The following is a 24,458-nucleotide window of genomic DNA, read 5'->3' as shown; positions in this document are numbered from 1 at the left end:
CATTGAAATGCAAGTCGGAATTTTCGGAATTTATTATTTTACATCAATTATGCACCTAAAAGATTTTTCAGTGTTCGGAATTTCGGATTGAAATTTTTGGATGTTGGTCTTTACGTGCATGTACATGTATTTTCAAGGCATTGACGCTTACAGAAAATCAGATCTAGAATTAATTTGATTTGTACTTATTGAATGAGAGTTGTACCTGAGTTGAGTTTATTAAAGTGAAAACTTCTTTAGGCGCGTTGGGCGATTTCGAGATGGATAAAGACTTCAAGGACATGCTAATTATTATTTTTATTAGCTTTTATTGATATTCAAGTTTTTATGGAACTGTCAAGTACTTATGATTTTGATAGTCGGAGTACCTTCTAATACCTATTTTTTTCACTCATTCCCACTGCCAATTTTTTTTTCTCTTTATTTATGGATAGTAAGTAGGTAGGTATATCATATATCATTTTCTGACCCATTATATTATTTTGAATTCGAGCGACATAATATTTACTTACGTCTTCCTATTAGCTAGCGAAAACCACGAGACTAGAATTTGTTAGAAACGAGAAGCAAGAGTCAAATTTTAAAGTTCTGTAATCAGTTTTATCAGTCAATTATTCAGAATGGAATTTCGGATATTTAAGGCGAGGCTAAAATTATTTCACTTGGCATTTCTTGTTTCTTAGCGCATTGCGGACCTCTAGTTATTCTTCTATTATTGAGAGAGAATGGAGTAACGGTAAATACAAGCTTTCAGCATTTCTGTAGAATAACGTTTTAGTATTAAATACACGCGATCGCACATTATGTTATGATGATGGACAGTTACTTGCCACTACTTAGCGGTGTCTATGTGATTTAGTGAAATAAGTTTTTATCAACTTTTTTAAATAAAAACCATCTGGTGACCCAATTTTTATTGGATGATATTTTAATTAAAATGAGTTCATCTACCAGAGAATTAGTTAAATCACCCCAGCTCAAAAACATTCACGACCCAATCACTTACGGCTTCACTTGGGCATAATTTCTGAAATTTCTTTCTTTGCAAAATCTAAGTTTGAGACCCAGCGGAGTATGCTGTGCGTTAATAATATTATGTTAGTCAGTCAATTTCTCTTTTTATTAACCCCCGACCCAAAAAGAGGGGTGTTATAAGTTTGACGTGTGTATCTGTGTATCTGTCTGTGGCGTCGTAGCTCCTAAACTAATGAACCGATTTTAATTTAGTGTTTTTTGTTTGAAAGGATGCTTAATCGCGAGTGTTCTTAGCTATAATCCAAGAAAATTGGTTCAGCCGTTTGAAAGTTATCATCTCTTTTCTAGTTACTGTAACCTTCACTTGTCGGGGGTGTTATAAATTTTTAATTTACACTTGTATAGATACTAAGATCATGCTGCCCGCGAATTCATCGCGTGGATTTCGGTTTTTAAAAATCCAATTGGAACTCTTCGCTTGTACCAAATTTCATCAAAATGGATGGGCCAATAATTAATATCCAGTGGCAACTCTTTCATTTTCCGGGATAAGAAGTAGCCTATATTCGTCCCAGGAGGCTGTCTTAAATTTCGCCCAAATTGGTTGAAGGGATGGGCCGTGAAAAGCTAGCAGACAGACATAGAGGCATAGCAGATAGACGCTTTCGCTTTTATAATATTAGTTTATATAAATAACAATCTTTCGCCAAAATGTACCTATTAGCACAAATCGGATATACCTAGCTGATTTTTGAACACTTTCATGTTAAAAAGTTTTTGTAATATTAAACGCATAACGATGTTATGCTTTCACATCTTTATTTAGGTGCGATGTGTTCAAAGAAAAGTAGCATTTGTGAATATCATTCTGCTTTTCGACTTTCGTTAACAATGTCCGTAGCGAATTACGCTAAATCTGTACCTATCCTTATTTGTAGTTGAAGAAAGCTATTTTTGTATTGAGCATACCTATTTGTGTACACCATCACAGCTACAGGTCTGATGGTTTTCTCGCTATCTCGAGCAGTGGGTAATTTCTAACCGGTTTAGAAAATACGATAGTGAGCAAGGCCCGGACTCTATGCAGGCTCCGGTAGCAGTCGTTTGCACCTGTAATGATCTGCGAATAAATTTAGGCTGGGCTACGATATAAGTGGCAACTTCTAGGCAGGCGCTGCATCATCACCTGGTATTTGGGGTGATAGCAATCCAGTACAAGCCTAAAATGACAAAGCGCAAGTAATTTCTTTTTATCGTTCTGTAGCGAACCAACTAAATACCCTCCTGAGTCTGACTTTTGTTTATAAATGAAAAAAGATACGGCAGAAACATTTTACTATGTAAATAAAATTACTATTAATTTGTAAATATTTTTTTAAGTAAATAAAATTATTTAATTAAGCTATTTAATCTTAATAGTGTATAATAAATTACATGCTCAGTTGAGGCGACTCTCTCTGCTTATTATTTAGGTATGATTCAAAAATATCGTCCCACAGTAATTTTTTCCAGTTTAATAGTTTAAGGTTTACGAGTTTTAAATTTTTTACAATTAATTATAATTTATCATAACCCACCTGTCAAGATAGAGATGGATTAACCATTTGTAACTTACATAAGATGTTATAAGATCTGGTAGAGGTGAAACAGCGTGAAAGCCAGCGGCTCTCATATCGCGGTGTGGTTGCGCTGATTAATATTATAATTGATCTTGCGCTATCCATCGTGTAGAAAGTCGGAAAGAATGAGCGAGTGAGATGCCGGGGAGCATGCGCGTGCCGACAACTAGACTGCGACGCTCCGCGCACCAGGAATGTGCTCCCAACGATGCATTTATTGAAAACGTTTCAACGTTTTAATGCAACCGTATTGCTGTGCCTTTGGCAAATCATTTTTTTATCAATCACATCGTATAGCGGGTAAAAGTATGATATGTAGGATTCGTTTACCTGTAAGAGAGATCTAAATATGCCTACACACTTTTTACCTAACCACAATTGGTTCTAAGACGTTTATTAAAGTAGCGAAAATCATTATATCCACCACCACCACTCCTTTTTTAATCCAATCTCTAACTGCTAGATGAGTCCTCGCTGCATCAGGAAATGATCGATATAAAATTGTACACCCATACTTTATTATTATCATAATAATTTTATGTAAGTAGCCCTACGTGGCTATCATACTGCTATCAAATGAAGAACAAAATCGTTTTGATCTTTTTCGTAACACAGAAATTCTCCCTAAAGATCATAGGATATGATACTATGTGATATTCATGAGAATGTTTTCTGTTTTCAGGACGCAACATGCGAACCGCCCGTAGACTCAGCGTCGTTACCGTTGGAACACAGAGGCAGCGCGTACGGCCCGCCGCTGCCCGCTGCGCACACAGACGACCCCTGGCCTCTCGCTACACCAGACAGTCCAAAAATTAAACATCTTCAAGTACAATGTGAAAAAACTCATATGCGTGTCAATATAGAATTCGATCGTCCTTTTTATGGGATGATATTTTCGAAGGGTTTCTATAGCGATCCTCACTGTATGCATCTAAAACCTGGCACGGGACACTTAAGTGCGACATTCGAAATATTTCTGAACAGCTGCGGTATGACTAGTTCTGGAAATCATAATGTTGCAGCTTATGGCAGTCCCACGCCTAGTGGTTCGTACGTAGAAAACACAATCATAGTCCAATACGACCCTTACGTTCAAGAGGTATGGGATCAGGCACGAAAACTGAGGTGCACGTGGTACGACTTTTACGAAAAAGCAGTGACGTTCAGGCCTTTCCAAGTAGATATGCTACACGCAGTCACAGCTAACTTTCTCGGTGATAACCTGCAATGCTGGATGCAAATACAAGTAGGCAAGGGGCCTTGGGCATCAGAAGTATCGGGTATAGTAAAAATAGGACAGACTATGACAATGGTGCTGGCAATTAAAGACGATGAAAACAAGTTCGACATGCTCGTGAGAAATTGTGTAGCTCACGATGGAAAACGAGCTCCTATCCAACTGGTGGATCAATATGGATGTGTCGTAAGACCTAAAATCATGAGTAAATTCCAGAAAATTAAGAACTTTGGTCAATCGGCCTCCGTCGTATCGTTTGCATATTTCCAAGCGTTCAAATTCCCCGATTCTATGAACGTACATTTCCAATGTGTAATTCAAGTCTGTCGGTACAATTGTCCTGAACCAAAATGTGGTGGTCTAGGCGGTGAATATGGAGTTCCATTACTGGGTGGAAACGCGCTTAGTGCCGGGGAATATGGATTACCTAATACGGTTCACGGAGAGTACGGACCCCCGCCGCCCGGACCTCATGCTGAATATGGTGTGCCACCGGCGTTCCCGGACCCGCGCCATCCGGCCGATTCGGCTGGCGCTTATTCCGAAAAACGAGATGATGTAGTAGCTCCACCGCAAGCGCAGGTTTCCTCGACGCCCAACGCCCCCAACAACCCGTCATCGCCGGCTCCCTCCCGGGATTCCGACGACGTAAACCTACCTCCACCGCCTCCACCGGGTCGCCGAGGAGTGTACAATACTGTAAAGCGAAAAGACGAAGGACACGGTAACCTAGCGACATTGGGCGGACGTCCACGATCAGTTGAAGATTTGCCAGAAAGTTTAGTAGGAATTAGAAGAAGACGAGAAACGTCGCCGACACGCATCTATAAGCGTGACGCACAAGAAATGACCGATGTAAATACGAGTCGAATTATTCAAGTGGTGGCGCCGGGAGATGTCAATTTCGCACTCAATAATGCAGCGCAAAACGAAACGGTGGTAATTCAGTCTCCGGCGAGCGATCCGGAAACGATATGTATGTCGGTACCGTCGTTCGTGGCGGGTCTGGTCATGTTGTTGTTGGTGCTGGTGGTGGCGTCGTTGGTGGCCGCGTTCCTCTTCGTGCGCGTGCGCGCGCTCGACAGGAAGGGCGCGCACGGCGCCGCCGCCTTCTACGAGACTGACTACGTGAAGCACACGAACTAGAGGCGGCAAGTTCGCGATAGTGTCGCGTGGACATTCCATAAACTCTTCTCGGATCCAAAGAGCGTGCGTGCATCGGCCCCGGCCGGGCGGCGGCGGCGGCCAGCTGTCGCGGTTGCGATCGAAGCTCGATGACATGTGACTTATTTATTTAGTTATTTAATACGTGTGATGTATATGTTCGACTGCTTTTTTGTAAATTATTTTATTCGTGTGAAAACACTCACTGTACTGCCCTTATAATTATAGTCGATATGTCTGTTGTAATTTTGTAAAGAGTCGTAAGATAGGACATAGAGAGTAAGTGTATACCAATAAAAGTGTCGTGTGCGAGTGATATGGTATTCCTTGTCTGAAATGATGAAACCCATAAAAAGGTGGAATACACATCAAAAATTCTCGCTCACTAAATAAGTGTTTATTCTAAACGCCTTCCATAAAAAGACGAGGAGTAAATTTATGATTTGTATTTCACCTTGACCTTCAATATTTAATTTATAGTATTGTTAAACATTATTTAATTTATATCCTCTTTACAAATAAAACAGTACTTACCGTGACTGATTTACAAACATAACCTAGACTTAACGTAAGGTGGTGAAGCTAGAAACTTAGAATTTTGCATGAAAGTTCGCTCTAAAACGTACTCGTAAATCCGCACTGAGGTCCGGTATCCGCCCAAGCGAAGATAGGCGGACAAACAGACCAATAAAATTATTGAAAGTTGACGAGATAATTTTACATACTTATCATCTATCAATACTCTAATTGTTTTGCTGAACATAAGTCTTCTCCACCGGCTTAAATGGATACCGGGCCTAAGAAGAATTTTTGAAAAATTCCAAGTTCAAACGAGATCCATAAAAAATTTAAAACCACGCGTATGTAGATTGTAGACGTCTAGATCAGCTAGTACGGAACAAAAGAAAAAAAGACGATACATAAAATAATAACGACAAATATAATGAGCGTCAACCATTTGTTGTTTGTAAATCTTCGTGAAAGCTAAGACTAGATATTGTTAGGTATGTACAACAAAGAATACAACAATGAAACTCCCACGTTTTAGTTAGCTAACAGCCAGCATACTCAAGCAGGTAACGCCTACTTATCTACTTTATAGTTTATCTCGTTTACTTCACATCCTAATAAAAACCGGAATTCGAATTAAAACTATAACTCAATCTAATTTTTCATTATTAATAACTTAATAATTATTATTAATCAAAAATAACTATTAAGATTAAAGCGTTTATGAGAAACACGTTAATTTTAAATACGTTTTCACCGTTAAATACAATGCCTAAATACTTATTTACTTAGGTCCTTTTACCTCCAGGGACGAGTTTTCTTACTACTTGCAGATTTTTTCCCAGGTTTATAGGGTGAGAATAAATTCAACGATGAAGAATGTCCACTTGTATCCGGGCTTCTGTATAGAACTCTTAACATCTTGTCATGCTTCTCACCTATAATATCGATGAGATCCTGAAAAGTAAGTACATATAATAGATATCTTGTCGTTCGCTAAAGCAATGAAAATGAATTGTTTTAAGACTCCTACCTACATACCTACTCAGATGTTGTAGACTAGGGAAAAATTCTAAAAAGCGCAACGTACTAATAAGACGCACAACGCCAAAAAGTAAAATACCAAACAAGCATAAAGCCATCGAAAACGCAATATGACAAAATTGAACTTCTAAAATTTAAGAATCCCTTATAATTTAAGAGACCCTTATTATATTATAGTCAAATTTAATTAATATAGTTGTGATTTTATTTACTATCACAGCGATTTGGCATGCGAACCGTTTCACGTCTTTTGGCATTTTACGTTTTTGGGGTTGTAAGTTTTATTGGAATGAGTTGGTACGTTGTGCTTTTTAGGCAAACGCTAGGCGCAACGTACACCGGCAGAGTAGAGCCAAGGGGCAGCATCTTATTTGATAACAACTTATAATAAGCTCTTTATTTTTGCTCATATGCGCCGCACGTCCTTTGTACCTCGCCTCCACTCCACTCAGTCTGTATGCGTTGTATTTTTTAATTCGATTTTAGTACTGAAAAATACATACACATTAGGCACTAAGAACTGAACGGGGAACTTCTGCAATGTACCCTACGTGCATAATTGCATGTAAAAGCCGGAACTGATTGTAATATTTTGTTAAAAATAAACAAAAATCTCAAAAATGTTGTTTTATTCAGTCTTAAAACACTCCAATACATAATTATTCAGAATTTCCTAATCCAAAGCCAAATTGGCAAAACGGAGTTTCAGCTTTAGACTAGAAATTTAGAACTGTCTAGAACTGGACTGAAAACTGATAAGGCAGAAATCAAGGTTTAGGACTAAACGCTGGGAGTCCTGAGTATTAACTAGGCCAATTGCGATGTGGCGGTATTTCGGGTTTGTAATATATTGTCGAAATAAGATAGATCGTGAAATTCTTCGAGCGAAAATTTTACATTTATACATTCCTAGCCAAATCTAATCCATCACGGATTAGATTTAGAGCAAACTGGTAGTGACAGACGGACAGACAGGTAGACACGCGACTGATCTTATAAGAGCTCCATTTTTTCATTCGGTTGTACGAACCCTGAAAACGGTAAATATGTAATTTAAAAGTAACGTTACGTTTTTAAATAAAGGAGGTACTTCTGCATCCAGGATCTTGATTTGATTGGGATCTTTTATTGAGTTATTTTTATTTTTGGAAGGCAAAAAGACAGTTATTGCAGGGCTGCGACTGAAATGGCATCCAGATTTTAAGCTTTTTCTAGGGACGGGCTTTACTGTCTTAATCATTAACAAGGTTTCTGTTTGAGTGGATACATCCTTCAACTCAGGCTTATTTTTGGCTCGTCCAATCTAAAATGATGTATAAAATAATAGTTTATTAACAAAAAATACATAACAGTAGGTACAAGCTTTGAAAAGAAAAGAATTGTCAAAATTGGTTAAGATTTGATGGAATTATGCAGTAACATCGACAAATAGTATCATTCCCTATCCTGAACCGACCCCTTTTGTTTTTTGTGATAAAAACTATCTAACACTTTACTCCGGAGTATTAGCTATAAAAATAGCCATGTTGCATTCAAATCCATTCAGTAGTATCAGCGTAAAGTATGCACGAACAAACAGGCTACTACAGAGAAGTTTTAAACGTACTGTTTTGGCTCTAGGTATATGGATAATATATGTATTTTCAAAATCCAGTTATAGTAATTTTATTATAAGTGTAGATTATACTTATTGGCTTAAAAAAACTAAAATAATACGCACCTTCGTGTCATTTCGGTGGTGAGATTTTTGTTTGCTAATCATTGCTTTAGCAGGTTCCATTGTTTGTTGCTGATAGATTTCTGCAGGCAGGCTGTATGTTTCGCAAAGTCGGGGCACAAGACGCTTTGAAAGGAAATCCTTAGGTTTCTTCTTGCGAGTTTTTCTTATAACAGCTTTCAAATATGTCTCTTCATTGGATTCGTTCCGTTTACTCTAGGAATAATATCGAAAATTGGCGACTTAATGAATCCTTGTACCTCTCATTAACGGATAAACACTCAACTTTTGTACAACAGTAATTATATCCGAAAATCGACTGAAAAATAAAACACTGAGCAGTAGGTAGTACGTTTTTCCGTTTTATATAACAGCTCAATTTTGAATCAGTCGGAATTCGACTGAAGTGGTCTAAAGGTTGGCATTGTTTTTACCTATTGGAGATATCTCTTCGTGGTGTTCTGCCAATCAAAAGTTTAACAGTGTAGAGGCACTAGTAAATAGGCACTTTCGAGCTACGCCGTGTGAGCCGTAGCAAGTTTGGTTAGTTGCCCCTAGCCTCTTGTAGCGTGTTGTTGTTTCCAAAGAAATTGTAACTTTAAATAGTGAATTATAATATATATTTTTTTAGTGTTCATTTCTTTTGTTTTTATTACTACCCTGGTAGAGAACACGGCGCTATATATACATCAAATATCTGTACAAATATACCTGTACATTGGTGACTCAGACTTTGAACTACCAGGGTAGCGCGTGTTAATTTTATTTAAATAGTAACGTAACGTAAGCTAGGGCAACTCAAATTAACACGTGTAAGGAAGTGAAAAACTAAAAAACTTTAAAAATGGTGCAACCTACGACAGTAGTGATGGATGAAGACACGCATCTAGCGTCGATATCTATCACGTCGAAGATCCCGGAGTTTTGGACCGACCAACCTAGGGTCTGGTTTATCCAGCTGGAAGCAATACTGGCACCACAAAAACAAGGAGACGCATCCAAGTATAATATAGTGGTATCCAAGCTGGGTAAGGATGTCATTCAACAGGTGACGGACATCCTGATCAATCCTCCGGAGGTGCGTAAGTACGAGGTACTTAAAGAAAGGTTGCTGAACATATATGAAGAGTCGGAGAACCGCCAGATACAGAAGCTCATCGGGGAGATGGAACTGAGTGATCAGAAACCCAGCCACCTCCTCCGAAAGATGCAGGATCTGGCCAGGGGTAAAATTAGTAATGATACCCTAAGCGTTTTATGGCAGAATCTGCTACCAGCAGCAGCACGAGGCGTTCTGGCTGCGACAGAAGCTAAAGATCTAGATAGACTAGCCGTGATTGCTGACAAAGTAATGGAAACTATGAAGTCCCAACCAGTAGCAGAAGTGGCAGCAAAGGAGGCGGTACCCGGAAATTCGTCGATGGCAGCTGAAATAGCCAGGATACATGCAAGGTTGGACCAGCTGGACAGGTCTAGAGACAGTTGGCGAGGCAGGCGAGGTCGCGGAAGGTTCCGTGGTCGTTCGCGTTCCCGAGGACGAGAGGACAGCAGGTCCAGACGTACCCCGGATAGCCCGGACTGGCTCTGCGTGCATCATTTTAAATATAGGCAGAGAGCTAATCGCTGCGAACAGCCGTGCACCTGGAATAAGCAGGAAAACTAGTGAAGATGCAGGTGGAACCGGTGGGTACCTGCGTCGAATTAGGGAACCACCGTTTATGTGTTACGGATAAAGACAATGGCATACGTTATTTAATAGACACAGGTGCGAACATTTCAGTGTTGCCTAAAAGTTATAAATCAGTGTGTGACAGTGCAATGAATAATAAATACAAACTTTATGCCGCGAATGGTAGTGAAATACAAACTTTCGGAACAAAGACTCTAGTGTTAAATTTAAGATTGCGTCGTGCGTTTAAGTGGACTTTTGTAATAGCCGACGTTAAACAACCCATTTTAGGAGCGGATTTTTTAGCTAAGTATAATTTGTTAGTAGACTTAAGAAATAGACGATTGTTAGATCAAGAGACTAACATGTATGTAATTTCCACTATAGTAAACTCGGAGCATTCATCTATTTTTACTATAGCCGAATCGCATCCATGTTATTCTCTCCTAAGTAGATTCCCAGAATTGACAATGCCAGCGACGTTCAAAGAACCACCACGTCACAGCGTAAGACACCACATCGAGACTTCAGGTCCTCCGGTGCATGCGCGCCCAAGGCCGTTGCCCCCGGACCGATTTAAAAAGGTAAGAGAAGAATTTCGCCTTATGCAGGAAATGGGTATTTGCCGCCCGTCAAAGAGTGCGTGGGCGAGTCCTCTACACGTCGTACCTAAAAAAGATGGTAATATAAGGCCGTGTGGAGACTATAGAGCGCTGAATGCAATTACGAAGCCTGATAGATACCCAATTCCTCACATAAAGGATTTTACGTTTATTTTAGCCGATAAGAAAGTATTTAGCAGGATTGATATTAACCGAGCGTATCACTTTATTCCGATAGCAGAGGATGACGTGGAGAAAACAGCAATCATTACACCTTTTGGTTTATTTGAATGGCCATGTATGTCTTTCGGTTTAAGAAACGCAGCACAGACATTTCAACGTTTCATGAATAATTATGTGTTACAGGATTTAGAGGCAAATTTTCAACAAAATAACCCAGATTGCGCGAATTATAAAGCAGAATTTGTTTTTTCATACTTAGATGATTTAATAATAGCTAGCGAAAATAGTTCGCTCCACGAAAAACATTTAGAGACCGTTTTTGAAAGATTACAACAAGTTGGGCTAACTATTAATTTAGCAAAGTGTGCGTTTTCGCAGGATAAAGTTGAGTTTCTGGGTCATGAGGTCTCAGCCAGTGGCTTAAGGCCGTTGCCAAGCAAGGTCCAAGCCTTTGTAGACTTTCCCAGACCGAAAACGGTAGAGGAACTTCGTAGATTTCTAGGCATGGTAAATTTCTATAGAAGTCATTTGCCTCAGGCAGCCGAATATCAAGCTGAATTAAATAAGTATCTTCACGGAGCAAAGAAACGTGACAAAAGTAGTATAGTGTGGACAGAAAGTGCTGTTCAAGCTTTCGAACAATGCAAGTTGAATTTACAGAACGCTGCTTTGTTAGCGTATCCGATAACAGGTCAAGTGCTTGCTATAATGGCAGACGCGTCAAATACTTGCGTTGGAGGCACATTGCAACAAAGAGTAAATAACGAATGGGTTCCGTTAGGTTATTTTTCGAAAAAATTGACTGACACGCAACAAAAGTACAGTACCTACGACAGGGAGTTACTTTCGCTTTATTTGTCAGTGCAATATTTTAGGAACATGTTCGAAGGTAGAGATCTCATTTTGTATACAGATCATAAGCCGTTAACGTTTGCGTTTAAAAAGCTAAGTAGTAGTAAAGAAACGCCGCGAAGGACCCGTCAGTTATTATTTTTTAGTGAGTTCACGACGGATATACGCTATACAAAAGGCGAAGAGAACGCGCCCGCGGACGCGTTATCGCGAGTTGAAACAATTTCGTGCCCGTCTGTACTTGACTTCACAGAAGTGGCTATTGCGCAAGCGAACGACAAAGAGCTCACAGAATTGTTAGGAACAAAAAACGGTAATACGAGACTAATAAAAATTGACTTGCCGAGTGTAAATAAGCCGATTGTTTGTAACTTGCGAGGCGATAAGGCTAGGCCTTACTTACCAAAACAGTTTAGGCGTATCGCATACGAAACAATACATAACCTAAGCCATCCTGGCATTAGAACAACAAGGAAAATGGTAACTAATAATTATTTTTGGCCTGGGATGAATAAAGATATAGGTATTTGGGCTAGGTCGTGCATAGAGTGTCAAAAAGCAAAGGTTCACAGACACACTATGTCACCTTTAGGGCAATTTGCAAAAGTAGATAGAATGTGTCATTTACACATTGACATTACAGGTCCATTCACTATTTCAGAGGAAGGCTACAGGTATTGTCTTACAATGATCGATAGAGAAACAGGTTGGCCGGAAGCATTTCCAATTAAAGATATTTGTGCGAAGACAGTAGCCAAACTCGTGTATGAAGGATGGATTACTAGACATGGGTGTTTCATTAATTTGAGCTCAGATCAAGGAAAGCAGTTTGAAAGCAGTCTCTTTAGACAGTTAATGAAATATTTAGGGGTTCATAAGTTCAGGACGACACCGTACCATCCACAGAGTAATGGCGCGATCGAACGATGGCATCGTAGTTTTAAGGCCGCCTTAATGGCGAGATTAAAGGACAATAGATCGTGGGTTGAAGAAATGCACACCATTATGATGGGACTACGTGCAGCACCACGCAGTGACACAGGGGTAAGTGCCGCGGAATTAACCTTCGGGCGAACTCTGAGGCTCCCTGGAGAATTTTTCGAACCATCGGATAGTAAGATAACGGACGGTGAGGAGTACCTAAATCAGTTGAAACAGGTAATTAGTAATTTAAGACCGAAACCCGAGACACACAGAGACTCTCGGACTATTTTTGTACACCCTGCCTTAAAAGACTGTAAAAAAGTTTTTGTTAGAAACGATGTAATGCGTAAGTGTCTACAACCACCATATGACGGTCCCTATGACGTCATAAAGCGGTTGGAAAAAGCATACTTAGTACAGTTACCCAATAGACAAGCACTTATTTCTATTCACAGGTTGAAACCGGCTTTTGTCCTGGATATCGAAAATCCACGACAAACGCCGGGTGAAACGACATGTAAGAAAAAATGTAGATTTAGTGACGATGATGTTTTGCCGACTCATACAATCCGTACTACTCGGAGTGGGAGAGTCAGCAAAACGCCCGTTAGGTATCAGTAGAATAATTCGAGTAGTAACTAGCAATTAAGCAAATGAGTATTATGAAATAAGTATTGTAAAATGGCCCCGATCCGCATATATTATTTTTTATTTTATTCATGTATTATTTTTTATTAGAAGTCATAACTAAACCTTATTATTGGGAGTGTTAGAGTGGTTGACGATTGTTATAGTTTATTGGATAGTGTGTAAACGTAAAATGTAATGTAACAAACATTCGAAGCGTTGAGTGCAACGTAGGCTGGATGGCGCGGGCATAGCAACAATTGTAAGTGGACTTGCCACAGCGACCCCGTCGCCACCCGCTCAAGTTCTAGTGACCTCATCTCAAGTATAATGTGTTAAGAGATGTACCATGCATCGAATCAAAGGAACACTTTAACTGGGTGACGTGTTTAAATTATGATTTGTTGGGTAAGCGGATCGGAAACATTGTTAGGGTTGTCGAAAAATAAAGAACGAATATTGTGAAATAAAATTAAGGTTGCGGAAATTAGTATTTGTTTAATTTTTATTAAGATAAAAATTTGGGGTGGTGTGATGTAGAGGCACTAGTAAATAGGCACTTTCGAGCTACGCCGTGTGAGCCGTAGCAAGTTTGGTTAGTTGCCCCTAGCCTCTTGTAGCGTGTTGTTGTTTCCAAAGAAATTGTAACTTTAAATAGTGAATTATAATATATATTTTTTTAGTGTTCATTTCTTTTGTTTTTATTACTACCCTGGTAGAGAACACGGCGCTATATATACATCAAATATCTGTACAAATATACCTGTACAAACAGTTTAATTTTATACATAGTTTAATTAGTGCAATATCTGCATTACAGAATTAAGGCGTCTGAAGTTTTTTTTAAATATAATGAAGCGGATTTGCGTTATAGTTGGACTCTGGGCATGCTATTGTGTTAAGTCACCTACACTGCACAGATTCAAGTGTACCTGTAGCGTGGATGTGGTCGGGCGAGGCGGCACAGGCGGCCTGCGACACGGCGCTCTGGATGCTGTTAGCGGCGTTGAACAGGAGGCGGCACAGCTCGCACCGCGGCGCTGACGACGCTGCGAGTCCAATACACTAGTTACCTTACACTGTGACTCAAAGAATATTATCGCAGAGCATTATTTAAAACTATAGACTGATACACAAGTTGATAGTTTTAGTTATCTACTGAAAGCAAATGTATCCGACAGGCAGACATTGTTTCACCATAACGGTTCTTATCATTTTGTTACGGAACCCTAAAAAAGCAAGAAAATGTTTTATCTGCGAAACTTGCGAAAAATGCGTAGGTCAGCTTATCTGCCGTTACCTTCTGAACCGCTGAATCGATTTTGACGGGCATCGAGATGGCTTCCATCCTAATCATCAGAAGTCTTTCACGTCAGCTAATAGGTATAATTTGGACGAATTATAAATAGGTAAGCAATCGTAGTACAATTAGGACAACATGTCAGAGCTAGGTAAGGCTCGTACATAAGATCTACCTGGATGGAGGTGCGCGCAGTCGGCTGCGCCCGCGCCGGGTGCGCCGCGAGCGCTGTCACCTTGGCCGTTGCCCGCTACAGGCTCGTGGACGTGCACCTTAATGTTGTTACGCTCTAGATAAGGCTTGATCTCCTCAAACCACACATCGCACAGCTAAAATCACAGAACAAAGGTAGATTTTGATTTTACGGATCGCGACGCGAGACATGTAAGTATAATTAGACAAGCAATCACGACATTAGAGTTAGAGAGTTAGAGTGTCTGTCAGCTGTCCACTGAAACGGGGCGGAGCGGAATTGTGTTCAACCGACCAAGCACATTGTTAAAGGATATAATCTGATGAAATATCACGTGATCTAACAATAATAATCTTTAGTCAGTTTAAACACGTCTCTACTTCTTTCCCTTTAGAGGACAGGCATCCTTAAGAATATGAAATACAGAGCAGATATGGATAGTAGGAATTGCGAAAGGATTTGGGAACCCACCCTAAGAAAACTCCTACCTGTGTTAAGTTATAATAATAACGGCGGTCCTCAGTAATGAAACGAAGCAGTTATATTTTTTTTTTAATTTCATTATGTACAAGTTAGCCCTTGATTGCGATCTCATCTGATGGCACCTACCTAAGTGATGATGCAGCCTAAGATGAAACTACATTGAAAAGAGTACACCAGTTTATATGAAACCCATCTCTACCCTTGGTCTTATTGATTTCTTCACGGCATAGTATCGGAACGCTACAACGCTAGGCGGCACGCCTTTGCTAGCTGTAGGTTGGTAACTAGCCAGGGCTGTAAGTTGTAACCTCCCACCAATAAATAGTTTGACTATTTTTAACCCCCGACCAAAAAAGAGGGGTGTTATAAGTTTGACGTGTGTATCTGTCTGTGGCATCGTAGCTCCTAAACTAATGAACCGATTTTAATTTACTTTTTTTGTTTGTAAGCTATTACTGTAACCTTCACTTGTCGGGGGTGTTATAAATTTTTAATTTACACTTGTTATCTGTTTCGGTTAGATAAGGATAAAGCAAAATTTAACCTCATAAATAACGCTAATGAAGTACAGGCGTCAATACTTGCCCCTACTAAAGCGTTCTCCAAGTCATAGCGTAAATTTTTCGGTAATGTGTTTTTGCTCTTCAGCCTAGCAGGAGTCTTCTCAAGTGCCACATCGTCAGAAGCTTTTATCATATTGTCGGTTGGACGTTGTATAGGATCTCTGGATACATTCATTTTTCGAGACTGATGTTCTGACATCATGCATGCATTTTACAATCACAATACAAAATTATAATTTCGAAAAATGACTACGGAGAATAATACGTTCAAGTCGATTTCTGTAAAATCATAAAAATTATACAAGAATGTCAAAATGGTCAAAACAAGTTCAAGGAAGTGATAAGTGTCAGTTAAATGATCTTTTTTTAATTTATTAACTTAACATGACTGAATATTAAAAAAAAGTTCGGTAAGTACCTATAGGTAAATTCAACATTGAGTTTAGAAGCGCCAAAGTTTGTTTATTTTGAGAGGGTATTATGACCAAGTGTCTGCAGTGTCAACAGGCAAGTTTCTGGTTTATAATTTCATAGACGGGTAGGTACAATATTGGGCAATGTGGGTAGGCCGAGAAGTCATAAAATATTTAGACGTTGAATTCTGTGATTATACCTTGTTCTGCAAGAACAATCGCATTGCCTAGTTTTCACAATGCATTTTACTTGTAATTGGAAAACGGTTTTACTTAGAAAAGTCTGTGTCATAATCTTGAATAGAATAGGAATAGCTGCGAAAATAATACAACTCGTAAGACCTAATAAACAAAGTGACACAATTAACGAAATATTGTTGTACGGTGCAGGTGATTATGACAGAAAGAAGCAACTGGGCCTAAACAATCTCTTCTGCGTTTATAATGTGTTAGTTCATGCGCGCCAAACTATAGACGTATGTATGCCTAGTCTAGATAGTGAGACTATTTCCAAATGCCTGATTAACGTTCATGAGAAGAGCAAAGTCAAACTCCGGATAGTGGTGCATAAGAATTTTGATTTGGATTCAAACCATTTTCTGGATTATGGAATTGAAGTGAAGGTTATAAGCCAAGCCGAGGTACGGCTGGAGCACGAGTTTATGTTGATAGACGCAGTAGATTTCGCGGAGGGTCTAGCTATTATAGGCTCTTTGGATTATGAACTGAAACGTGTTAATTGTGACAGCGACAGTACCCTGATGACATCTGAAAAAGCCGTCGTCTCCACTTTAAAGAGAGAATTCGACAGAATCTGGAACTCTGTTGCAGAGACAAATACACACTATACAAAAACGTTGTTAAAGAATATTTAGAAATCAATAAAAACTAAATATATGTAGTATATTTTTAAATCAGTGATTCGTTTACAATTCGAACATGTTTAACAGGTAAAATAAATAAAAATCTGAATATAACAAAAATACTTTGATTTTATTCACCTAATAAGACAATAATGGCATTAATCAAATTTTTCACAAAATTAATATTCTATACATTTATACAATTTTTCATTTGTACTTAAGTGCTTTTTGTTAATGCCAAACTTATTAATAATTATTATAAACCACAAAACAATGAGTAAATGAATTTCATAATATTGTTATCGGTGATACTATATCACAGATTCACTTATGTTGATACTTATCTTAATTAACTTAATAGCACTAATTACAGTCAAATTATTCAAAACTTGGAAGTTATTAAAAACTAGCTGATTCGCCCAGCTTTGCTCGGGTGTTTGATATATCTATATGCACATAATATACAATGTACCAGTGTTACTTCTGCACAGAGTAGCTTTGTAATTATGAAAGTATTATTAAAATCAGTTCAGTAGTTTTTTTACTAGTAGTTGTGTTATACAAACAAACATTTCCTGTTTATAATACATATTATATTATATAAATATTTATAAAACAATTATTTATTACTATGTTCAGACGAACCACGTCATAATAATTATTATTTATTATTTATCATTAGTCTGGTGACGCCTGCAAACTGCTATTTTTTATAAATAAGTACATAAATAAAATTTATACTGTCACAAATTAGTAATTACAATAAGCTGATTCAAATGCAACAGTCTATTATTAATTTATAGAAAACTATTTACATATTTTTTGATGCTGATCATTTAAAAAATTATGTACCACTGGTTGTCTTGTGCCAGTGTTAGATAGTTCTTAAAGACGGTAATTATCATTTATGAATTAATATGATAATCATAATATACTACTTATATTTAGGAGTGTCTCTGAAATTTACTAATAAAATATAATAGTTAAAATTATACTTGTTTGCCATTTTTTGTGATCAATTAAATTGAAAAGAATACAATTAACAATAAATAATAATAATAATTAACCTAATATTGACCCAACTCAACCCGTTTATATATAGCTATATTGCGAAAGTATTCTAGGCATACATAGCATATAATAAATAAATAAATAAATTGAATTTGCATTTGAATTTGGATATTTATACATACAACACAACAACTAATAATATTATTTACATTTGACCTGTGAGCGATGGTGGCGTGCAAATTTCTGGGAGACGTAGTATATTGGTAATTATGGGTTAAAATTATACAAAATTGCATTATGTAAATCTATATTCTTTATACAAGGAATACAAAATGTTATATTGAATTTAAAATGCAAAAGATCAATGCATCGTATTGGCATTTGCATTACTTATAAAACTGTTGTACTAATCTATAAAATTATTCATTTTGTATTCACTATTGTATTCACATTTTATATATTAATTTGTGAATAATACAAAATTAAAAAAGATGAATTACAAGATTAACTGCACATTATTATTACACTATTGAAGATCATATGAAACCACACATTTTATCGTAATAAGAATAAAAATTTACAAGATGATTGACCACGGCGATTATACAATACCTATTATACACATAACACCTATTTTGAGGTATTCAACTTTGGATCCTTAATAGTTAATTATTTGTTATCATTACAATCTGCAATTCATATTGTGATCAGGCTTTTTATGAATGACATTTGAAAATACCTTTTACGCGTTTTACATAGATACATACTTCCATTCATAGGCACTTGTCCGACCACCGACGTTTAGACAGAAACGAGTTCATCTAGTTATTTTATATATATTGTATATGAATAAATGCAATGGGCAGGCCATGTCTGTCGCAGAACCGACGGCCGCTGGGGCAGACGTGTTTTGGAGTGGAGACCGCGTACCGGTAAGCGCAGTGTAGGACGACCTCCTGCCCGCTGGACCGATGACCTGAAGAAGGTGGCGGGGAGCGGGTGGATGAGGAAGGCGGAAGACCGTGTTTGGTGGCGCGCTCTTGGAAAGGCCTATGTCCAGCAGTGGACGCTTACAGGCTGATGGATGGATGGATGGATATGAATAAAAGATAAAAGTTCTATATTGGCGAAAATATTTTCTCCATAGTTTGGAGTTGAGTTAAACACTAAAAACGAGTTTGCGAGCAACGAGGAGCGAGTGTGTAGTTGGGAGAGTTTTGTCGCTGGGCTATGAGCGACAAAACTCTCCCAACTACACACTCTCTTCTCGCTGCCCGCCAACGCGATTTTGACGGGCGATTACTCGCACCAGTCGCTGTGACATACAATTAAGGCCCACTCAAAATGCGCGAGTGTTTTAACCGCCAAGATAGCAAATTTTTCTCTTTGAACTTGTCACTAGAACAAACTAGTGAGAGAGTTCTCGCCGATAGTGGGTACAGTCAGCAATCAACTATTAATGTTTATCTCGGTTTATTGACACGGAATCATACATCTATTGTATGTTTCTTGATCCTTCATCGGTGGTAGGACACATGCCATAATCAATTTGAACTACACAAAATGTAGGAATAACACAATTTTTCTATTGTAAGCATAACTAATTTATACAAAACTGTAGAAACTTAAGTATAATAATTTACTAACAAAATTATGTACACATTAAACACACATAGGAAGCAGTTCATGTACAATGCAGATGTGACTAGAAAACCTCTACAATACAAAACTTGGAACCTTTGCACACGACGATAGTTTGACGCGCAGTTTAAGAACGCCAAATAAAACGAGTCGTAGCCTTAACAAGCTTTTGAATACATAAAATTGGGGTCAAGGAAGAAAACACTTGACTGTAAACACATCTGAAGGTAAATTCTGAGTGTTGATGCAGTCTAGGATGGTAGTGTTCTAACCAGGAAGAGGCTGACAATTTGCTAAGCTTATATGTTCCCTAACCGTTTTCACAATGCATCACATCATACTAGGACATTCGCTTGGCGGCGCAGCTTTAACGGTAGGGTGTTATAGTGCGAGCAAAACAAGTAGTTTAACAAGGACTGTGCATTACAAACATTACATGTACAAACACAGATTTCAGCTATATTAGTGCATTTAATCTTGTCTACGACCAGCGCAAACCACCATTTGCAACTTCAGAATGGACTACTTGTTTTGCACACAGTATCTAGACACTGACTAGACTAGATCTGAGCCAATTTAGAAATTATGAACTACCAAGTTGATAATCTGACAGAATTCTGCAAGAATTTTTAATCCCCTACTTTCCTAAAATTACACTATTACATTTTCGCTGAAAACCGTAAGCGAATTTTTTCTAGTTGTGTTTAGCTAAATAATACCTACCACGACACATAGCGCACACAACTGCTCGTCAAAAAAATCGTCAAATTGCATGCCAAAAAGTTATCAAGTGCAGTCACTCAAACAAAGAATAATATAGTAGAGCATACTTTCCCAAAGTTTTGTATAGTTATTGGGCAGCGATATAAATGTTCCATTAGATGAGGCGCTTCATAGTAACATGTTCCAACAAACATCAGTGGCCACACTCCTGTCAGTCGTAATCCGCTTTAGACACAGTCTCCTTCTACAAACATTTATAAGTTCAAACAGACTACAGGTACTAAAGCTACCTATACATACTCAAGCATGATAACGTGAATTAAAAAATTAACAGTTATCATGCAAGTTTTATTTTCAAAATGGACTGTGTCTATAGCGAGTTATGATTGGCACACACGGACACCGATGTTCGTTGGAACATGTTGTTACTATGAACCGCCGCAACTAGTAGACCATTTATATTGCTGTTACTGGGGAAAAGAGTTCTAGTCACCTGCAATGGAAAGTTGTTGTCATACATCCACTTCTATATCACTGTTAACGTCGTGCGTGGCCGACTGTGGCGACGCCGTGTCGCCGTCGTTGCAGTCTCGCGGAGAGCATTGCGTGTATTCGTGGGGGGAGCTCAAGTCGTCTTCAGGGGAGCCCGGCAACTCCTCGTCCATCATTATAGTGGCGGGCAAAGATGGTGACACTTCTTGTAATTGACTAGTGTATACTGAAATAGAGTAAACAATGAACATGTTTACGAATACTATTATTATCTTTACTAATATTATGTTATCCTTACTTATATTATACATATTATTATCCATACTAATATTATAACTGCAAAAGTGTGTTTGTCTCTATGCACAACAGACGGAAACGTTTAAGTGAGAAACCAGGCCAGAGTATGTTTGTCTATTTGCTAGCTTTTCACACCACATCTATTCAGCCGATTTTGGCATAATTTGGATAGCTTTCATCCTGGGGATGGACACAGGCTAATTTTTATCTCAGAAAATCAAAGGCTTCCCAAAGGACTTTTAAAAACCTAGATCCACACTGATGAAATATGCATCATCTATTCAGTAGATAAATAGCTTTCATCCCAATGATAGATTTAGATCATCACCTAGAAAATCAAAAATCCAGCTAGATTTTAAAAAATTTTACCCTTAGTACTCAAGCTATATGTGGAAGGAAACATGTATGCCGGAAGGGCATTGCAAGCCTTAAAGATTTATATTTTAGGGCATTTACCTTTAATATTAGATGACTTCAATTCAGTGGTGAATGACAGAGATTCCTCCATGGCTTCCATCGTGAGTGTGTCAGTATCCAGGCTATCCATGGAGCCGGAGCAGGACGGGGAGCTGTCGGGATTTGTGCCCAGATTTAATTGCAGTGTGTCCAGTTGAGGTATATGAGGACGCACCTGAAAGTTATGAAAGTTCCAAGTTAACTTTAGCAGTAAATAGTTTAAATAAAAAACAGGTCAAGAAGTAACACTTTTTAATTCCTTTAATTTTTGTGGTGATCATTTTGAAAATTTTATTATTTGTTTTTATAGCAGCAATAGAAATACACAATCTATAAAAATTTCAGCTCTCTACCTCATGAGCTTCAGTTCACGAGATTCAGCACGCTGACAGACAGATAGACAAACAGACAGCAGAGTCTTAGTAATAGGGTCCCGTTGAGACCTTCTGTGAGCCTTCTGTACCCAGGCACTACTAAGTATTCGGTTTATGTTTTAAATTAACTGACTCGCCCCAGCTTGTCAATAATTCTTGTATTATAATAATATTTCTCTATTCATCTTTCTTTTGAAATGAAATTTGAATTATAGCCCATCTAAATAAATTGAAAAGTTAAAATACAAATAATTATGTAATATTAACTTGGATTGTGACTTTGTTTTATATTATTACACTTGGAAAAGTATTTTTCAATATCAATTAAGTGACTTGTTAAATACATAATTTAAAAATCTTAAAATTCACCTTCATTCCATCAGGCCTGTGAGGATTTCTGCACCCTTTACATTTGCATTCAGTACATGGCTTGCTTTCAACATAGCACGGACATCTCTGACCACAACATGTCAATTTCCCGGGTGTGGCTGTAGCATTCCCGCAGCGACAACCTTTTCTTTTACTACTAGTTGAACTTCGGGAACGGTTAGAAGGCTTCTTAAAACCTAGTTGATTTGACTGAAATTGAACATGAGTATAAACGAATATAATTAAAAAACATTACACAACAAAGACAAAATTAATTACTTTTTTCTTTACTTTGCTCTCTCTTGTGCTCGTTTCGGCCAGCGGAGTATCAATTTCATCTACAGCTTTCCTTTTGATAGTGATTTTATTTCCCGAACCTGCGTACATAACAGAGTAAAGTGGGGACCCATTTGAAATAGCTCTAGAATTTGGAGAATCTTTACTAGTTGATCTTGAATCAGAATTACTTGATGTTGATGCCACTTGGGTTTGTGTTGACGCTGAATTGGTATAAACACAAGGTAATATGCTATATGCAGACTTTGAAAGGCCTGCTGTGCTCTTGTAGTCGTCGGAGAATCCCGCTCCCTCTTGTATCAAGTCTATCAACCCCGAACTGGCCACAGTACCACCATTTACACCCGCCGCTATCTCATCTTCTTCTAATAAACTCTTGTATGTATCAGTGCCCATAAAATATTCACACAATTTCTTGTAACACTGCAGAAGAATGCGTAACTGTAAATTTTCTGTATAATTTTCGTAATCCTTACACCAACCGCAAGACGGTTTCAGTTTTTTCCTCCCACCTTTGCAGTTTTTACAAACATGATGTTGGCACCCGGAGCTCGTTGGTGTATAGGGCTCCTTTAATAAGTTTCCACACACAGTACACGATAATGATTGCCGTAAATATGGAACTAAACGAAACAAATCTGTCCACGAACTTTTATCAGCCGCGTCGGCTAGTATTATTAACCGACATGTTGAAACATACAAGCTGGTAGCGTTCATCTTCATTTATAATGTTTTTATTACAAACATGAATAGCTTTTGCGAAATTGTTTACACCAAAATATTAATAATAAACAGCCTGGCAAAAAGCCGCAAACACAGAACAGAAAGTCAGAAACGCTAACTCCGAAACTGTCATGTGTCAAAATGATCAAAAGCTGACATAACTAGTGATGGCCACTTATGGTCCACTTTCATTAGAAAGTGGACCTTTGAAATAATGCGACTGTAATGAAGACATTACACGATACGATTTATAAGATAAGCATTGTAGTCTATGCCACGTATAGTCTATGGTATATGCCTCTAATAATTACGATGACAGTAAATGTCAGAGGTAAGCAGTGAAAAAAGCGGCAAATTCAAAAGTTCTTGAGTAAAAAAATATAATTAATAAATTAATATAGAACCAAACACAAGTGAAATCTGCCCGGAAAAGAGTTCCCGTGGAACATTAAAAACCCTATATACCCGTGGACGAAGTTGCGGGTATTATTTTGTAATTTATTATAGTTAATCTGAAAGTTTAACATTAATTATAATAAGCAATGACTGAACTGAAATAATATTCTGAAGTGAAAGACCGAGCTGAAATTTGATTGGAGATACCAAGCTAAAAACCTGAATTAAAAGGTAGGCTAATTTCATCTTGGAAAATCAAAAAGTTCGCGCAGGAATTTAGAACGTCGCAAGATAGTCACTCAGATCTTGCTCATTAGTTTGAATCGCGGGTATGGTAAAGATAGTTCTAGATAGTCACACACTTAGGCAAGGGCGGAGAATGAAGGCCCACCAAATCTCACTGGTACTTTATGCATCAATTAATTCGCAAATATTTAGATCAAAACTATACAGAAATTAACTGAGTATTGTATTTTCTACAATTAGCTAATAGGCTACTTAGAAGGTATCACCCTACTTACAAATTATGTGTACTTATTTATTGTCGTCCTACTTTGATCGGTATATCACACTATCACACTATGTAATATTATAGGTACAGGCGAAAGTTTGTATGTCTGTCTATGTTTGTTACGCTTTCGCGAAAAAACTACTTGACGGATTTGGCTGGTAATAGAGACAGATAAATACCTACCCTGGATTAACACATAGGCTACTTTTATCCCGGAAAATCAAAGA

The 24,458-nt window shown here is 38.0% G+C and overlaps 4 protein-coding genes across 7 annotated transcripts in view; 2 read left to right on the top strand and 2 right to left on the bottom strand.

The window, feature by feature from the left end:
* The window catches only part of LOC123876333 (cuticlin-4), a 31,225-nt gene extending 25,911 nt beyond the window's left edge, over positions 1-5,314 (top strand). For both annotated transcript variants that reach the window (XM_045922566.1, XM_045922562.1), the window contains one exon: positions 3,277-5,314. In XM_045922566.1, coding sequence (XP_045778522.1) covers positions 3,277-4,980 — 1,704 coding nt within the window. In that variant the 3' untranslated portion in view covers positions 4,981-5,314. The remainder of the gene's footprint in view (positions 1-3,276) is intronic.
* An 890-nt stretch (positions 5,315-6,204) lies between these two features.
* On the bottom strand, positions 6,205-15,997 carry LOC123873879. The gene is made up of 6 exons (XM_045918977.1): positions 15,688-15,997; positions 14,591-14,755; positions 14,059-14,175; positions 8,273-8,485; positions 7,622-7,855; positions 6,205-6,465 (listed from the first exon to the last, which is right to left on the bottom strand). Exons 1-6 carry the CDS (start codon positions 15,865-15,867, stop codon positions 6,307-6,309), a joined length of 1,068 nt encoding a protein of 355 aa, XP_045774933.1. The 5' UTR covers positions 15,868-15,997; the 3' UTR covers positions 6,205-6,306.
* Positions 15,998-16,229: 232 nt separating this feature from the next.
* LOC123873906 lies at positions 16,230-18,107 on the top strand. Its single transcript, XM_045919004.1, has one exon. It carries the CDS (start codon positions 16,318-16,320, stop codon positions 16,951-16,953), a length of 636 nt encoding a protein of 211 aa, XP_045774960.1. The 5' UTR covers positions 16,230-16,317; the 3' UTR covers positions 16,954-18,107.
* A 2,639-nt stretch (positions 18,108-20,746) lies between these two features.
* On the bottom strand, positions 20,747-23,441 carry LOC123873818 (E3 ubiquitin-protein ligase MSL2). Of its 3 annotated transcripts, XM_045918895.1 has the most exons (5): positions 22,772-23,441; positions 22,584-22,681; positions 22,305-22,514; positions 21,562-21,736; positions 20,747-21,034 (listed from the first exon to the last, which is right to left on the bottom strand). In XM_045918895.1, the coding sequence occupies exons 1-5, from the start codon at positions 23,322-23,324 to the stop codon at positions 20,829-20,831; spliced, it is 1,242 nt and encodes a 413-aa protein (XP_045774851.1). In that variant the 5' UTR covers positions 23,325-23,441; the 3' UTR covers positions 20,747-20,828. The 3 variants fall into 3 exon arrangements, with proteins under 3 accessions (XP_045774851.1, XP_045774837.1, XP_045774845.1); XM_045918881.1 differs by having other exon boundaries at positions 22,584-23,441; XM_045918889.1 differs by having other exon boundaries at positions 22,596-23,441.
* Between the last annotated feature and the right edge of the window lie 1,017 nt (positions 23,442-24,458).

This window comes from Maniola jurtina, chromosome 2 (assembly GCF_905333055.1).
Source record: "Maniola jurtina chromosome 2, ilManJurt1.1, whole genome shotgun sequence".
NCBI classification, from domain to species: Eukaryota; Metazoa; Arthropoda; class Insecta; order Lepidoptera; family Nymphalidae; genus Maniola; species Maniola jurtina.
The sequence above is the reverse complement of the archived record's forward strand: the minus strand, read 5'-3'. Positions and strand labels throughout refer to the sequence as shown.

Coding starts and splice junctions, on each gene's coding strand:
- LOC123873879 (XM_045918977.1), bottom strand. CDS start 15,867: ATGATGTCAGAACATCAGTCTCGAAAAATGAATGTATCCAGAGATCCT. Junction 14,756..15,687: donor TGGAGAACGCTTTAGTAGGG/GCAAGTATTGAC, acceptor CTGTGATTTTAG/CTGTGCGATGTGTGGTTTGA. Junction 14,176..14,590: donor TCCATCCAGGTAGATCTTAT/GTACGAGCCTTA, acceptor TTGGACTCGCAG/CGTCGTCAGCGCCGCGGTGC.
- LOC123873818 (XM_045918881.1), bottom strand. CDS start 23,324: ATGAAGATGAACGCTACCAGCTTGTATGTTTCAACATGTCGGTTAATA. Junction 22,515..22,583: donor AGAGCAAAGTAAAGAAAAAA/GTAATTAATTTT, acceptor GTTCAATTTCAG/TCAAATCAACTAGGTTTTAA. Junction 21,737..22,304: donor ACAGGCCTGATGGAATGAAG/GTGAATTTTAAG, acceptor CATAACTTTCAG/GTGCGTCCTCATATACCTCA.
- LOC123873906 (XM_045919004.1), top strand. CDS start 16,318: ATGCATTTTACTTGTAATTGGAAAACGGTTTTACTTAGAAAAGTCTGT.